This window comes from Myotis lucifugus, unplaced genomic scaffold (genome assembly GCF_000147115.1).
Source record: "Myotis lucifugus unplaced genomic scaffold, Myoluc2.0 scaffold_7, whole genome shotgun sequence".
NCBI lineage: Eukaryota > Metazoa > Chordata > Mammalia > Chiroptera > Vespertilionidae > Myotis > Myotis lucifugus.
The window spans coordinates 9,929,398-9,948,098 of NW_005871055.1; the positions used below are offsets into that span (position 1 = coordinate 9,929,398).

The 18,701-nt window shown below is 44.0% G+C and overlaps 1 protein-coding gene across 1 annotated transcript in view; it reads right to left on the reverse strand.

The window, feature by feature from the left end:
* LOC102428541 (guanylate cyclase soluble subunit beta-2-like) overlaps positions 1-18,701 on the reverse strand; it is a 66,147-nt gene that overhangs the window by 25,936 nt on the left and 21,510 nt on the right. The window contains exon 4 of the mRNA XM_023749122.1: positions 3,804-3,964. Coding sequence (XP_023604890.1) covers positions 3,804-3,964 — 161 coding nt within the window. The remainder of the gene's footprint in view (positions 1-3,803; positions 3,965-18,701) is intronic.

Consider the following 18,701-nt stretch of genomic DNA (forward strand, 5'->3'; position numbering starts at 1 on the left):
TATTTCTTGTTCTGGAAGAATAATGTCCTGTGTAGTGAAAATTTTCACATTTGAAACATCAAGGATACATCAGCAGAGATCATCTTTCTCCAGGAATAAGCGTTGCCATCCAAGAATGCACCATGTCCCGTTAGACGAATGTCAGGAAATGAGGATGAGGACTCTGTCGGGGGAGAGGGGTCCCTGCTTGATGAGCAGGCAGCTCAGCACCCTGGCTCACAGCTTTTGGTCTGAGTGAAGGAACAGATTGAGGTGCATGAGGTGCATTCTTTCTGAGATCTTTGCTCTCTCCCATGGTGGAGTGGATGTGTGGGAGGTGTGTGTGTGTGTGTGTGTGTGTGTGTGTGTGTTGGGAGAGTTGCCAGTTAAAATGAGAAGTTTTCCCCAAAATAATTATTTTATCTTTCCAAAAGTATATACATAGAGATAATGCATGTATGTATGCATGTATGTGTGTGTGTTTGTATCTTGACAGAATATAAAAAAGATTTGAAGTATCACATATAAAATTATGTGATAAAACAGGAAATTAAAAGTTATTTTTTTAAAAATTATATCCAAACCCTGCATAGTGGGAAAAATAAAGGGGTATAGAAGGACTAAATTAAAAATAGACCAACTCCTGTGACTATTTCCCCCCTCACGTCTCGTTCCCAGCCTAGGACACTTCCCAGAGATACTTCTCAAAGTTTGAGCTTTCAATTCTTCTGATCAGTGGCTCCAATGCTCTGAATAACATAATTATACTGTTATTTTTTTATTAAGATAGGGCTTTATGGAAGTGGAGAATCAGAGCAAAGAGAAAGTAATGAGAAGCAAACTGGAGCATGGGTTTTGGAGTCAGCCACACCTGGATTTGGGTACTAGCTCAGCTACCACAACCTGGGCGATTTAGAACAGTTACTTGGCCATTCTGGACATCAGTTTTCTCATCTGTGTAGTGGGAAAAGTAAAGGTACCTAATCTTAGGGGTTAAGAGGATAATTCAATGTTTATAAATTAGCCCAATACCTGTCTCATAATTAGCACTCAGTAAAAGTTAACTAGTTATAACCAGAAATGAATGCCTGTAAGGGACTGCCAAATTATTAGAGACAAACATAAAGAAAAGCTAACATTATTTTACTTTTACCTAAAAAGACAATCGATAATATTTTGCTGAGTATAAAGCAGCACTACATAGCTATCAGTTATCATTGCCATGTATTTTATTTCAACTTGCATATGGCAACATTTATGTATTTTATTTATCTTATGCAAAATATCCTCACTTACCCCTAGAGAAGTTCTATTAACTGCTTCTTTAGCATTGGTTTTGACATATGAAGGAATAACTACCAGAGGAAGGGTAGCGGAAATGGGTATAGAAACAGTAGACTTGGGGATTTCAGAACCTCGATGTCTTTCCCTCTTATCATATTAGTGACAGTAACATGCTGAGAACAATATATGGAACATAAAATATATTCCATAGTGTTTTTGATATAATGAATAAATGGAAGAACATATTACTATGTTCTCCAGGGCTGTGGCATAAAGTATTAGCCAAATTTTCAGATGAAAGATATGATATTAAAAAGTATTATGAAAGATTATTGAAAGGGTCTAACTATATTTCTTTATATTCTAATTGTAGAGCTTTAGCTAAGAAATTTGACAGTAAGTTACAACATAAATTATCAGAATTTTAAAACTAGCCATATTGACTGGAGAGAAAAGGAAGGGGAAGTAAGAAAGTCATTAAAAATGGAATGCTCCTTCTGGCCTAATTACAATGCTGGGGACTTCCACATGTTATCTCTTTAATCAAGACATCACTATGAGGTAGGATTCTCCCCGCCTATTTATTCTATTTTTTCACTGTGTCTAATGCCTAAGAAAGTGCTTGGCACAAAGTAGGTGCTGAATACATATTTATTCAATAAATATGTGAAAAAATTGAGGTCCAGAGAGGGCAACTAACTTGTCTGGAATCACCAGCCAGGAAGTGGCAGTGTCTGACCTCCTAGCCAGGGATCCTTTCACTCTCTCTAATCTATATGTATATTCTAGAGGCCTGGTGCATGGGATTCGTGCACTGGTGGGGGGGCGTGGCCTGTGGGGATCAGCCTGCTGTGGGAGCACCGCTCATCCCGGTCAGCCGAGCCGAGCGGCTGTGGACCTGCCCTCTGAGCAGCTGCTCCCTGGTCTGGCATCTTCCGTCGAGCCGTAGCACTCGCCTCTCCAGGGGACCTGGTCAGGGCCAGGGCCAGGGACAATAGCACTGAGAGGCGGCAGAGTAGGCCTCAGTCCCACGGTGGCCAGGCCACGAACCTGCCTCCCAACCTCTGGGGTCAGCTCTGCGAGTCCTGCGGCAGCACTGCGCGGCCTGTGGGCTTCCGGAGGAGGAGGCAGGTAGTGAGGAGGAGGAGCCTGGGGTGAGGAGGCGAAGATCGCAGCCTGGGTTCCTGCCCATGGGCCCAGGGTTCGCAGTGGGAGCAGCCGCTCATCCCAGTCAGCTGAGCTGTGGTAGCACACTGATCACCAGGGGGCAGCTCCTGCGCTGAGCAGCTGCCCCCCTGGTGGTCAGTGCGTGTCATAGCAACTGGTTAACTGGTTGTTCCACTGGGCTTTTATTATATAGGATATTTATTTATTTCAGAGAGGAAGGGAGAAAGACAGAAACATCAATGATGAGGGAGAATCACTGATCAGCTGCCTCCTGCATGCACCCCACTGGGAATTGAGGCTGCAACCAGGCATGTGCCCTGGCCTGGAATCAAACCATGACCTCCTGGTTCATAGGTCAATGCTCAACCACTGAGCCACACCAGCTGGGCACTGTCTCCATTCTTGAGTTCTTCACATTGTAACAACAAGACAGACCCAGCTACTCATCCTACTAGAAGTCAATTAAGGTTTCTAAGCCTCTTACTCCCTCTCTGGAAACTGGAGGAAATAATACTTTTCCCTTTTAACATCTGTAAGGGTGCACTATGATTCATGAGACATTTTAGCATACATTATCTCATTTCATCCTCACGACAGTCCTTCAAAGGTGGTGATAAGCATTAAATACAAAAATGGTAAACTATAAAGGGCCCTAAAATAAATGTAAACTAATATAAAATAATGAACTATTATTATGATATGTGTAAATGTCGCTTCATGTTTTCACTAAAACATTTTATTTCCTAACATAGAAAAGGGAGTCTAAGTGTTTGAATTTTTGATGATCTCTACAAACAAGAAAACCAAGGCATGAACTCCAGGACACTCCCCAATAGGGAAATTGGTTTGCTAAAACCTCAAGCAGTCACTCCATGGGTTAATCGGAGTTGGACAGTGTCCGATTCCGGCTCTTGGCCCTGCCAAGTCTTTCCTTCTGATACATGAATAAATGAATCTGGCTACAGAAGCTTTTTATCAGCTCCATCAAGGCCAGGAAACCTGAGGAGAGATTTTGCAAATCCACTGAAACCTGGCTGTTACCCAGCCTTAGTTCCGTGGTGATCAATCTTCTAGACTTAATTCCAAACCCACACCAGCCCCATTAAACAGGTCATCCTCCACCACAAAGCTGACCTCTCTAGCTTGCCCTTCTTTTAGGGTTGACTGTTTTATAAAAGTGGTCAGCAGGTACACATTTTCCATTCCTTTCCCAAGAAAACTCTTCAGTCCACTGACACCAGGTACCAAGGATTCTGCAGGCCCCTTGCAACTGCCTGCTTTGGGGGGAGGCAGGGAGATGGCCCCCGGATGACCCAGAACGCCTACAGGCACTTCTTCTCAGGACCGCCAAGACCAGCCTCAGATCGCCTTACCCGATAAGAAAGTGCAAGGTAACTGTGGAGGGCATCTAGGTTTTCAATAAACTCCGTGAGATCTCCTCCCAGTGTTCGTAACATCCTGTCATAGCCAGACTTCTTACAGAATTTAAAGAAGTATTCTCCAAAGAGTTTCAGGATGGCTTCCATGGAGACACCTGAGGAATGCAAAGCAGACCCACAAAATAAAAGCACCTGCAAGTGTTTGTTCTCATTTATTTCCAAAGAGTTAAGCTCCTGGCTATGTGATACGTTGCTGAACTTCTCTCTAAGGCTTTACTTTCCTCTCCAGTAAAATGCCGATGATAACACCAAAGCCTGGAGGAGCTCAGTGCATCGCTGGCGCCCGGTAGGGGCTCATTAAACACGAGCCCCCTCTAACTCTACTTGGGTCTTTGCCATGGCCCCATAGCATACATTTCTCTACAGGCAAGAGGGGCTACAGAGCTGCACAGCCTTGTGATGGCTGAATCCAGGATGAGGTTCACTCTGGCTGGACAGTGTGTGGCCTCTGCAATTTCTCTGCCACCTCTAGACATCGTTAAACACAATGGCCTTTCACCAGGATAAAAAGCTACTTCTGAGAAATAGTTAATACTCCAATTAAAAAATACTGACAAACTTATAGTATCCTGATTCACCCAAAAGATGATACCAAATGCATGTAATGACTTCCCTTTTCTCTCTCTTCCTGTCCACACCGGGTCTCCCTTCAAGGTGCAGTTTGCACGCCACATCCTCACTAAGATTTCTCTCAATATCCCAGGTCACACTGAACTCTCTCTTCCTAAGTGTTGCATTTTTCTTTCTTTCCCATCTAGATGACAATTCGGAAGGCACTTACCTCTTTCTAACCCTTTCTGTGCTGACACACAGTCGGATAAACTCCTGGGGGTGGGCTTGCAGCATTCTTGGGGCTGCTGCCCCTGCCTGCACTTTTGGAATAAACCGTCTGCCATCGTTTGCTTTGTGGAGAGGCAGTCAGAGTTTTTAAAGAACATTTTTAAATTTCTAAAACACATATTAATCACTGTTATTTTACTAAATGTTTGCCAAAACCTTGCAAGAGAGAAATCTCTATTATCAGGTCCCTGTCGTACAGGCCAGGCCGTTGACGATGAGAGTCATCTTAGTGAACTGACCCAAATCAACAGAGTTGCAGGGACTCTAACCCTAAATTTGGTTCCTTTTGTACCATATCCCACAGCCTCTGAGCAGCAGGCAGGGAAATAAGGGGTCTCCCCTGAGCTGGGGACTGCTGGTGGGTTTTCACCATTTGACACAGGAGACAGGGCATCCATCCACGCTGGTGGCCTGGTGCCTCTGTGCGAGAGCATGCTCTTCTTTACAGTGGTGCAGACTGGGTGCTGGGGCAGGTCCGAGAAGCTCAGGCTGATGGGAGACCTGCTGTTCACAATGACCAGCTCCTTGGCTGAACCCTGAAGGGCCCTAGGATGCTGTGACCAGGTCTGGAATTCACAGCCAGGGGTTTTCCGGGCCTCTTAAACTCTCCATAACCAATTCCTACAGAGATGGCTGGGGGTCAGAGGAGGTCTTTCCAGCCTCTACTTGCTTCCGAAGTTTCTGAGCAGCAGAATCCCTATAGTTCATTGTCCACAGTCAGACAAATGGGCAAACAGTCATTCTGTATCTGAACAGGACTGACCCCACTAAGTTGGTCTGGTCTTGTCAGAAAGGAGTTATACATATGTCCCAATAATGTATTAGCCAAGTCTTCTGGATCTAGAAAGGCCAGGACAGTAGGTGGGAGGTGGTAATGGCCTGTGTTAGTAAGGGAACTGAAATTAATTCCACTCAAGTCTTTTCTAATGCTTATGAGTTCTTGGAAGGAGAATTCCTGGGAAGTAAATGGACAGGTGTGGAATTGTTTCTTCCTGTTTCCTCCTTCCCCTCCTCCTTTCCTGCTAAATCTAACTTATTCAAGCTGAGGAAAAACAGCTGCGCTGTGTGTCCTGTAGGCTCTGAGCAGGTGCATCCCGTTAGCTGCCAGGAAAGCACAGACCCCATAGGCCCTTCTCCCAGGGACCTCCCTCCAGAGCACTGGGCTGTCTGCAAGCCAAGCGAAGTTGTAGGAAGGAGCAGTCGTGGCCCTGTGTAGAGAGTGCCTGCTTGACTTTCCTTTTAAATCTGTAAACCTACACAAATCCATGAGGTTGCTTGTTTTAGACCCTGGTTATTTTGCATCTGGGTGCCTAGCTCCAGTAATAGGAAAGGACATCTGGCTGACAATGACTGTTCCTTGAACGAGGATCTTGGGTTTGGGTGTGGTGTTTTCCATCTGCACTGACTTGAGGCTTCTTCTGGGATCCTTGGGCAAGAATGCTTGTCTAGCAGAGGACAGAAGTCACTTTTTAAAACTACACCTGTATTGTGTTTATACCGTTTTATGTCGGTGAACTTAGGATTCCATGAGCTCTCTAGTCATGTGGTATCAGGGATATACAGGAAATGGCAAGAAAATGCAAAAGAGAACTGAACACAAGTCATAGGTGTCTTACATATACTTGACAGTGCAAAGGAGGATGTATTGCCTGCTTAGTGTTCTATCTTTTGTGCAACAAATAAGGGGCAATAAAGAAATATGCATCTATCTGCTTATTTGTACAGGATGAAACACAAGAAGGATAAACCAGGGACTATTGAGATTGGCTAGCTACAAGGCATTGATGGGGATGAGATGGAAAGGTTAGAAAAAGTGTGGACTGGGTGGGGGGACTGACATTACTCTGAGCACAGCTTTTGAACAGTTCTGGTTTAGTATGTTGTGTTAATGACTCATATACTTAGAGAAAATAAATAAGATCAATAGGAATAGGGAAAACCCTAAGATGGAATAGAAACAGATTAACAGAACAATATTTCAACAGAACAGTTTTGAATAACCTAATTATTCAGGAATGAAATCAACGCTGTAACATTTGAACACAGTATTTTGACTGCTTTGTCCTTATGCTAAAGACAAAAAGAACTTTAAATAAATATTTAATTGTAGTTAGCGGGCTTTCTTTTCATGTGGTGTGGGTTAGCAATTTTGAAACGACTTTCTGATAATCAAGTATTAGATAATGGGAACCAGGTTTTTTCACTGTGTGAGAATAAAGTTAGTTATGGGAAAGAGCAAACCAGAATGAAACCTGGTGCAGTGTAGATTAGGAAATCTACCTTGTAGGACCAAGAGACTGATCTGGTTTTAGACAGATAAATGGATGGATAGATGACAGATAAATAGATAGATAGATAGATAGATAGATAGATAGATAGATAGATAAGGAAGGAAGGAGAAAGAGTATGTGAAGTGTGTGTGTGTGTTTTTAATTAAATCTTTATTGTTCAGATTATTACAGATGCTCCTCTTCCCCCCCCCCCATAGCTCCCCTCCACCCGGTTCCCACCCCACCCTCTGCCCTTATCCCCTCCACTGTCCTCATCCATAGGTGTAAGATTTTTGTCCAATCTCTTCCTGCACTCCCCATACCCCTTTCCCCTGAGAATTGTCAGTCCACTCCCTTTCTATGCCCCTGATTCTATTATATTCACCAGTTTATTCTGTTCATCAGATTTTTTATTCACTTGATTTTTAGATTCACTTGTTGATAGATATGTATTTGTTGTTCATAATTTTTATCTTTACCTTTTTCTTCTTCTTCCTCTTCTTAAAGAATACCCTTTAGGATTTCATATGATACTGGTTTGGTGGTGATGAACTCCTTTAGCTTTTTCTTATCTGTGAAGCTCTTTATCTGACCTTCACTTCTGAATGATAGCTTTGCTGGGTAAAGTAATCTTGGCTGTAGGTTCTTGCTACTCATCACTTTGAATATTTCTTGTCACTCCCTTCTGGCCTGCAAAGTTTCTGTTGAGAAATCAGCTGACAATCGTATGGGTACTCCCTTGTAGGTAACTGACTGTCTTTCTCTTGCTGCTTTTAAGATTCTCTCTTTGTCTTTTGCTCTTGGCATTTTAATTATGATGTGTCTTGGTGTGGTCCTCTTTGGATTCCTTTTGTTTGGGGTTCTCTGTGCTTCCTGGACTTGTAAGTCTATTTCTTTCACCAGGTAGGGGAAGTTTTCTGTCATTATTTCTTCAAATAGGTTTTCAATATCTTGCTCTCTTTCTTCTTCTGGCACCCCTATAATTCGGATGTTGGTATGCTTGAAGCTGTCCCAGAGGCTCCTTACACTATCTTCATATTTTTGGATTCTTTTTTCATTTTGCTTTTCTGGTTGGGTGTTTTTTGCTTCTTTGTATTTCAAATCTTTGACTTGATTCTTGCGATCCTCTAGTCTGCTGTTGGAACTCTGTATAATATTATTTATTTCAGTCAGTGTATGCTTAATTTCTAGTTGGTCCTTTTTCATATCCTCGAGGGTATGTAAAAGCAATGATATACTTAGAAAATCCCCATTTGAACACCATCAGACACATTGATTCAGACAAGAATCACCAATGAATAATAAAACTAGGGAAGGAGGAGCTTGAGAAGCAACAAGATATTTACATAGTCTGAAAGTATCTTTTCACAAGATACTAATTACAAAGGGGAAAGGAGTAACTTTACAGTGGAGAACCCTGGCAGATTCCATGCTAACCAAGCTATCAAATTTAATGCCAATAATGGGGCATAATGACATAAAATGCCTCTGATATGTGAAATGAAATGACAAAACATCACATCTGTGGTCTTTCTGTCAAGAAAGCATAACCTGAGAAGAATCAAGATGGCGGCATAAGGTATACACTTGTACGTGCTGCCCCCCACAACCACACCAAAACTACAACTAAAAGACAAAACGGCTATCATCCAGAACCACAGGAAAGCTAGCTGAGTGGACGTTCTACAACTAGAAGGAAAGAAAAAAGCTCATTGAGACTGAGTAGGAGGTGCGGAGGAGGGCAAAACGGGCTGGCAACTGGGTGCACTGTTTTTTTCAATTGGAAGGGAGATACAAGCTCCCGACTGCTCTAAACTCCAGTTTTCAGCAAGACTCTGGGGACCCAGACTCCTACAGGGAGAAACTGGACTGTCTGGCATCGTGTCAGAAAGCGAGGGTAGCTTTCTCGCAGAGCTGCTCACAGGGATCATTGTTACTGTGGGGGCATGGGACTCGGGGACGCTGAGACGCAGGGACCCAGAGACATGGAGATGCAGAGACCCAGAGACGTGGAGACGGCTGGCTGACAGCCACTCTATCAACACAGGGAAGCAGCCAAAATGCGAAGACAAAGAAACATGCCACAAATGAAAGAAATGGAGGAAAGCAAACTACTGGATATAGCAGGGGTCCTCAAACTACGGCCCACGGGCCACATGGGGCCCGCCGAAAACATTTGTTTTTTTACTTCAAAATAAGATATGTGCAGTGTGCATAGGAATTTGTTCATAGTTTTTTTTAAAACTATAGTCTGGCTCTCCAACGGTCTGAGGGACAGTGAACTGGCCCCCTGTTTAAAAAGTTTGAGGACCCCTGGGATATAGAGTTCAAAACCACAGTTATAAGGTTACTCAAGAATCTTCTACAAACCTCTGAGAAACTTAGTGAGACTTTCAAAGATCTTAATGAGAATGCCAAAAAAAATGGAAAAGGACCAGTCAGAAATTAAGCATACACTGTCTGAAATAAAGACTAATATACAGAAATTCAACAGTGGACTAGAGGATCCCAAAAATCCAATCAAAGATTTGAAATACGAGGAAGCAAAAAACACCCATCCAGAAAAGCAAAAAGAAAAAAGAATCCAAAAATATGAAGATAGTGTAAGGAGCCTCTGGGACAACTTCAAACATACCAACATCCGAATTATAGGGGTGCCAGAAGAAGAAAGAGAGCAAGATATTGAAAACCTATTTGAAGAAATAATGACAGAAAACTTCCCCTACCTGGTGAAAGAAATAGACTTACAAGTCCAGGAAGCACAGAGAACCCCAAACAAAAGGAATCCAAAGAGGACCACACCAAGACACATCATAATTAAAATGCCAAGAGCAAAAGACAAAGAGAGAATCTTAAAAGCAGCAAGAGAAAGACAGTCAGTTACCTACAAGGGAGTACCCATACGATTGTCAGCTGATTTCTCAACAGAAACTTTGCAGGCCAGAAGGAAGTGGCAAGAAATATTCAAAGTGATGAGTAGCAAGAACCTACAGCCAAGATTACTTTACCCAGCAAAGCTATCATTCAGAAGTGAAGGTCAGATAAAGAGCTTCACAGATAAGGAAAAGCTAAAGGAGTTCATTACCACCAAACCAGTATTATATGAAATGCTGAAAGGTATCCTTTAAGAAGAGGAAGGAGAAGAAGAAGAAGAAGAAGAAGAAGAAGAAGAAGAAGAAGAAGAAGAAGAAGAAGAAGAAGAAGAAGAAGAAGAAGAAGAAGAAGGTAAAGATAAAAATTATGAACAACAAATACACATCTATCAACAAGTGAATCTAAAAATTAAGTCAATAAAAAAATCTGATGAACAAAATAAACTGGTGAATATAATAGAAGCAGGGGCATAGAAAGGGAGTGGACTGACAATTCTCAGGGGGGAAGGGGGTGTGAGGGGTGCGGGAAGAGATTGGACAAAAATCTTACACCTATGGATGAGGACAGTGGAGGGGATAAGGGCAGAGGGTGGGGTGGGAACCGGGTGGAGCGGAGCTATGGGGCGGAAAAAGAGGAGCATCTGTAATAATCTGAACAATAAAGATTTATTTTTTAAAAAAAGAAAAGAAAAAGAAAGCATAACCTGAATTGAATCAGAAGGAAATGTCAAGTAATCCTGAACTGAGGGGCATTCTACAAAATAGTTGACCAGAACTTTCCAAAGTATCAATATTATAAGACACAAATAAAGACTCCGAGACTGTCCCAGACTGCAGAAGGCTGAAGAAACGTGACAACTGACATGCTCCAGGCTTTCTTTTGTTCTAAAAAACATCATTGGAACAATTAGGAAATCTCAGTAAAGTCTGTGATGACATAATGGCACTACATCAACGTTTATTTCCCAAGTTGGATAGTTGTACAGTAGTTATGCAAGGGAATTTTTAGGCATAAAGAGACATCATATCTCTATCATACTGCCAATTCAGGAAAAATATATTATAGGTGTAGATATAGAGAGAAGGATAGAGCCAATATGGTGAAATGTTAACATTTGGGGAATATCGATGAAAACTATATGGGAATTCTTTGGATTATTCTTGCAAACCTTCTGTGAGTTTGAAATTCTGTCAAAGTGAAACGTTTTTGCTGATTGTCCTGAAGAGACCTTAGGAAATCGAATATAGTAAGACCATGAGACCACATTTATCTACAGCCAGCTGAGACAGAGCTGGATCTGGGCCTCTGGAATAGTATGAATTCTGTTGGATATAATCAGGGCATTATGATTATGTCTTAAAATGTCTTTAGCTAGAAATTCATGCTGAAATATTTATGAGTAAAATTAAGGGAAACCTGAGATTTGCTGTAAGGTATTCCAGAAAAAACAAAACCAGAAAAAGGGTGGGGGGACAAGAGAAATAAAACAAGATAGGAAAATATTAATTTTGGGGTGAAGGATACATGGGCTTCAATACACAATTCTCTCTGCTTTTGTATATGTGTGAAACATTCCATTAAAAAGTGTTTGTGTGTGTGTGTGTGTGTTTTAATAGAACACTTCTTTGTTGGCAAGAAAATAATTGCCACAAATATCTACACTTGGCATCCAGGAAAGGTATGGAAACTTCTAAAAAACTTTTCAATTACAATTATGTATAAACTCAAACTTTCTGACTTAGCAGGTTTGGCTCTTCTGTATCATCAGGAAATGTTTACTTTTTGTTGGGTGACAGCTCAAGGGACTGGAAACAGCAGGGTGGGCTGTCTATGGCAAGAGGAGAAGATACTGCTAAACCCTGAATGAGGGTGAGCAGGCAGAGGAATGCCAGTGGGCCACAGCTGCCTAGGCATGGCCTCCTGTGCCGTGCCAGCAAGGCCAAGGGTGAAGCTGAGGAGGGGTGGTGAAGGATTGAAGAAAAGACAGACAAGAGAATACAGCTGGGGCTCTGTGGATCTCCCGAGCCTGGATAAGGACACAGAAGACTCAGCCTGAAAGCCGATGCTTTATTTTATAGTCTGATTAAAACAAGGATAGATTAACATGTACACAAATGTTCTTGTTTTGGCAATACTTGCTGCACCTCCCACACCCCATTAGCTACTTAGGAAGGAATTAGGGAGGGCTAAAGGTCAGGCTTAATTATGCTAGGAGAGCTCTGCCCTCCAGGCTGGGACTTGTTTGTGGCCCTGCCACAGGTCAGCCCGAGGCTTGACCCTAGAGCCGCTCCCTACAGCCTCCTGGGCAAAGGATCCTGTTACCTGCTCGGGCTGGACTTCCCAAGACCTCTGCCCACCTCCTGTCACCCAGATACAACAACAATATCCCTCATAGTGACCCACCTCAGACACCCAGAAAAGCATGTGCTCTTCCACAAGGTAGGGAAGTGTATGCTGTGCACTTTAGAAAGTTTTCCATTGGAAGTGAGTAATATTTTTTCAAAGCTTTAGTATCCAAGGGAATAAGCTTCAGATATCTGAAGAAAGCCATTCATCTGGAGTGCTCTCCTCCTCAAATGGTGTCACTTAAGCCAGGCATGAGATAATAGATGGGGAGATCTTTGTGAGTAGGAGAAAGAGGGGTTTAAGGAAAGGAGAGGAATAGCAACCATGTTGATGCCAGAGGTTGCAGGGAGGAAACAGACTCTACATTGGGAGCGTTGGGTTCCAGGTGTAGCAATAAGTTTATCAGGCACAGAGAAAAGCAGCTGGGAAATGAGTAAGGCAGCTCAGGCAGGAGGAGTCCCACTTACACCTGGTTGATAAGCTGTCTGCTTCCTGCAAACTTGGAAACAGAGAAGTCAGCCTACCAAGGACCAGAGCACAGGGACAGGAGTCCACAGGAGGGTGGGAAGGGGGACAGGATGAGGGACTACTTTTTTGAGCACCCACTGTGTTAGGCAGTTTGCTCACATTATTGGATTCAATCTTTACAACCACCCTCTGAGGTAGGTGCTGTGGGTATCACTGCTGTTTGACCAATGGGGAACTTGCCCATGTGACATTGCTAGGAGACCTTACAGCCAGGGGGCTCATGCAGGTCTGTGTGATTCCAGAGCCATTTCTAGAGACCTCATCTCCTCCCCCCACCTCTGACCACCCCCCCCAGTCAATGGCCCCTGCAGTCTGCAGGCTTCAGCACCAGCCTCCAAATCAGGACACCCGAGTTCAGTCTCCATTTTCAGTTGGTCACATGGCCTGGGTTACTTGTTCCACCTCAGAGGGTCTAGGAAAGATCAAATATTCTAATGCCTGATCTCAGGACTGGGTAAGGTTTATGTTGTTTCTGTTATTTTTAAAGAGGTATGTGCAGACGGTTGTTGGCCTTTGCTGGTAGCTGACTGTTGAAATGCATTTTGCTATGGGTTTCTTAGCAGACAAAGTGGAGACTGACACAGCTGTGCCAAAAGGCTGTTGTGTGTTGTCACTTCAGATCGCTAATAACCCACTTATACACTAAGTAGGCACTTATTCACATACAGAACAATTCGTTATGCAGTGCTCCAGCTCCATCTGGTCGCAGCCTGAGCTGTGCCATTTAGGAAGCATAGAGCTGTGCAGTGGGCGTCTGGAGAACCTGCAGCAATGGCTGTAGGTAAGTGGCCTCCTGGAGCCCACTTGGAAGGCAGGGCACCAACGGGTGCGAACTGAGCATGCTTTTTTATATATAAGGGAGACAAAATTACCTAATTTTGAATCCCAGCTTTTAATTTGAAAAATGCACTCACCATACTTATGTACCCTTTCAGGTATGAGCCAACACATGTTATTGAGATAAACAACAAGAAGAAAATACCCTTCTGATTTTCAGCGAGACAGAGAGAAATCACAGTGATATACTTTGGCTTTTGGTAGAAAGGTGATATGGGTCAGCCCAACATTGGTCTCTAAACTCATGGCTGGTTTGGAACTGGGAATGCAGTAGGGCAGGCATGTGACGGCATCTCTGCTGAAGGTCGTGCACACACCACACAGTGTCCGCTGTCACACAGCTACAAAAAGGGCCTGGGCACGATATTAGGCACATGTAGCAGTTCTTTCTGGAAATCTAAAAACTTAGAGTTTCTGTACACGTCTGCTCAGACTACTATAACAAAACTCTAGACTGGTGGCTTAAGAACAGAAATTTATTTCCTCACAATTCCTCACAGGAGGCTGAAGTCCAACCGGAGACCTTTTGGTGCATGGGACGATGCTCAACCAACTGAGCTGCACTGGCCAAGACTAAATGAAATTTTTTAAATCTTGAAAAAGATCTGAGTGTTAAAGATCCATTTTCTAGAGCATAAGATGAAAAAACATTTTCAGTAAAGGGCAGACAATAAAAATTTTCATTTCTGCAATCATATGCTCTCTGCCACAACTACTCAACTCTGCCGTTATAATGCAAAGCAGCCACAGACAATATCCGTAACTGAGTTCCAATAAAACTTGATGTGCAAAACAGACAGGGGGCCAGGATTGGCCCATGGGCTGCATGTAGTTTGCTGAGTGCTGCTCAGAGGACTGGGAACATTATTTCATAGTACTGTCATGCCAGGTGAACAGCAAAACATGTCTCTACTTTTGAGGGACAACAGCCAGAAGCACAAAATATCGAACTGCTCAGTCTCCCCTTCAGAGCCACCATTCGCTCACACTTGCTGAGCACCTGCTGTGTGTCCTGCATGTTACTAAGTGACATTTACTTACTATTTGACTTAATCCACTCCTTCCCATGACCCTTTGAGGTCAGTATTATTCCTTTCTGAGAAGGAGATCAACTCTCAGTGAAATCTGCTCACTGGCCAAGGTTGCCCAGCTGACATGACAGGGCAGGATTCAAGTCCTCGTGCTCATTCTAGTTGTAGCAAGAGGCCATTCAGCAGAAGCTCAGAGCCAAACTGAGGCGTGACGCTGCTGGGACTCTTAGAAATAAAATCAGGAAAAGACTGAAGTTGGGTTTGTTTCTACTACCCAGTCCAAGTTTCATTGCTCTTTTATTTTCTAAACTCTGAAAACTCTAGCTTTTCTGGTCAAGTCTCAACAGTGGCCTCTCGGGCACAGAATTCCCACCTAAGGGTTTGTATTCTTCCTGTGGAAGGAAAGGAACCGGGTGCTCCTCCCACTTAGCTGAAAGAAAGGAGGCAACTGTCAGCATCCAGACGTCGCTATGGGCCAGCAGCTCTCACTAGTGCCCGTCCCTGCAGGACTGCCGGCAGAAGGGCCAGCGCTAGGCCTTGTGCAGGTGGGATAGTGCAAATTAGCATAAGGGAGAGGTCAAGTGGTCTTCCTGTCGGATTATCAAAAGCATATGTAACATCATAGCCTGTTTTAAAGGTTTTAAAAAGTGATGTTTAAGCAAATAAACCGAAGACTCTCTGGCAGGTGTGTTAAAACCAGAGAGCCGAGAGGTAACGCTCTGGTGATGCTACGCCTGTAGCAGGAAGGCTGCTACTTAGAAGCTGAGCTGAGTCTAGAACTGGGGGCAGCACAGCGCTATAAAGAGCACACACCTGGGGTTCAACTCCTGCATGAAATCCCGACTCCACCTCCCGCTTGGTAGCCCCAGTTCCACACAAGCCTACCCTCTACCCTTATCATCAGCAGAATGGGTGACAAAGGGGTCTGGGAGCCCCCCAAACAGGCTGGCCAGGGAAGGGGTGGGATTTGCAGGGACCACGGACACTACCTGGGTCCTGGCCCACTTTTTCCTGAAAACTCTCTCTGAGGCTCTTTGAAAGGAGTGGGCAGAGGATGCCAACCTGTGATCATTGGGAGGCCATAGGAGCCCTGACTGCAAACTGCCTGTGTCCTCCCTCAGAAGGTCACACTGGCTTTCGAAGGCGTTGAGAGATGTTGCCATTCATGGAGCATGAGTTTCACAGCTGAAGGAACAAATGAACGTTTCACTCCCTGTGCTTTATTTCTGGCCTCAGACTCGGCCTTGTCTCCGCTCTATTAGGAGTGCAGGAGCTGAATGACCAGGGGCTAATGCACATCTGGTCAGAAGTTAATCACCAGCTGGTACCCCAGGTTTCTTGTAGCTCCAGGCACCTCTGGGCCCTGCTTGGCTCTGTGGCTCCAAGACAGACCGGAGCGGCCTGATGATCCTGGCACAGCAGGGGACCTCGCCCCTTGCTGGAGAGGATCTGTGATCACACACATCCAGTTTCTTAAGCCTCAATGACTTCCCGCTAGCTGCCCTGGTGTGCTCTTAAGCACACCTGGTGGGCTGGCTTTATCCTGTAACCACCTCAGGAATTGCTCCTGAGGACAGCAGGCCAATTTGCTGGCCCTCAGAGACACCATGAAAACCAGCTGGAAACCAAAGCTCCTACTGCCTAACCCTAAGCTGCACAGGAAACAGCTTGAAGGCTCTACTCTCCCGGCCGCCCCCAAACTTCCAACAATTCTCCGCACAGTCCAGGGTGCTAGGCAAGGATGCCGATGCAGTGCCACCTGCAATAATCCCTGAAAGCTATCTCCCTATGACCCAAAGCCACACTGCCTGTGAGAAATGGGCAAGAGACTTTCAACCGGGATTGAAAGTGGCATGTTGTCAAAGAGCCTGGAAGTGCCAGGCGGCTTCCTCTGCTTTGTGCACGCAGATCCCTAGAGCCTAGGACAGCGAGGCTGCCCACCCCTCCTCCCTCGCCAGGCCCCGTTCAGGTGTGCTCAGTGCTGGTGAGAAGGAAGGATAAAGGAACGGAGGCTGTACTTGCTGAATAGTGTTCTCCCCAAACCCATGTCCATCTGGAACCTCCAAATGTCTCCTTATTTGGAATTGGGGTCTTTGCAAATCTAACTACTTAAATGAAGATAAGCTCATAGTGGACTATGGTGGGCCCTAAATCTAATGATGCGTTCTTAGAAGAAAGCTGTGTGAAGACACAGAAAAGAGGGTTATATGAAGATGAGGCAGAGATGGGAGCAGTGCAACTGTAACCTAGGACTGCCAGCGGCCACCTGAAGCCAGGCGAGTCCCTCAGAGCCGCCAGAAGGAATCAACCCTGATGACACCTTGATTTTGTACTTCTGCCCCTACACCTGTGAGAGAATAAATTTCTGTTGTTTGAAGCCACCTAACTTGTGCTACTTTGTTGTGGCAGCCCTAGGAAATTAATACAAAGGGAAGGAAGAAAATATTTTTTTTCAGAGCTTATTATATGCCGGATACCACATTTGACATATTCACATGCATTGCCTCATTTAATCATCAAAACAACTCTGAAGGATAAATATTATTCTTACTATTCTCATTTGACCAATGAAAAACTTTCACTGAGCAAGTAACTTGTCCTAGGTCATTAAACTAGAAAGAGCAGAGCTAAATTCTCTTTGTCCTGCTCCTCTTCCCCTCAGAACCTAGAAAGTGAGCAAGTTAGTGTAATAAGCCATCTTTTGCTAATACATCCTTGGGAGAAATCATTCTGATATTACATGTGCATTGTAAATAGGGCCATCCACACATGGTCCCCCCATTATGGCCCTGTCAGTGGCATTTTAGTGTCCAGGCAGATGAGCTGTTCTGTGGGTGAGCAGATGGGAAGAAGGGCCCTCCACCCCTACAAAGCACACCATGTCCATTTCTGAATAAACATGAGTGTGGTTGGCATAACAAGATTCTCACTGTTGTTCCTCCTGACACCCAGAGATAATCATGACTGGTCATTGCAAAGGTATTGCAACACCTGTCAAAGTCAACATCAAGGTCAAACAAGATGGTGGTGGTGCAGATGATGAAAATCAGGACATTCACAATTTTTGTCTGTAAGAAGCCTCAGAGCCCTAACCGGTTTGGCTCAGTGGATAGAGCGTCGGCCTGCGGATTGAAGGGTCCCAGGTTCGATTCCGGTCACGGGCATATACCTTGGTTGCGGGCACATCCCCAGTAGGGGGTGTGCAGGAGGCAGCTGATCGATGTTTCTCTCTCATCGATGTTTCGAGCTCTCTATCCCTCTCCCTTCCTCTCTGTAAAAAACCAATAAAATATATTTTTTAAAAAAAGAGAAGAAGCCTCAGGCTGTTCAAGTGGAAAGGATAATATATGAGCCCTGTAATGGGTTAAATACTGTCCCTCAAAAATTCATGACCACCCAGAACCTATGAATGTGACCTTATTTGGAAATTGGGTCTTTGTAGATGTAATCAAATTAAGATGAGGTCATGCTTGATTAGCATGGGCCCAGAATCCAATATAACTAGAGTCTTTAAAAGAAGAGGGAAGTTTGGACATACAAACATGAACACCCAGAGAGAAGACGGCCATGTGAAGATGGACACAGAGGTTGGAGTTGTGCTGCACAAGGAACACCTGGGAACACCAGGACCTGGCAGAGGAAAGGCCCTTTCCTAGAGCCATCAGAGGTAGCACAGCCCTGCCAGCAACCTGATTTTGGACTTCTGGTGCCCTGAACTATGAGATAATAAATTCCCATTGTTGTAAGCCATCCAGTTTGTGGTACAGTCAATCCTCATTATTTTCAGATTCTGTATTTGCAAATTTGCCTACTTAATAAAATGTATTTGTAACCCCAAAATCAATACTCTTAGATGTTTCATAGCCATTCTTGGACATGTACATGGCCGAGAAAAATTTGAGTTGCCCAACACATGTTTCTAGCTAAGGTCAAATAAGGAGATTCACTACGTTCTTATTTCAGTTCTCATACTATAAACAAGTGACCTTTTTTTACAATCTATTTAGTGCTACATTCCTGCATTTATATCCTTTTTGTTGGTGATTCTGCTGTTTCAAATGCCCCCAAGTATAGTGCTGAAGTGCTGTCTAATGTTCTTCAGTGTG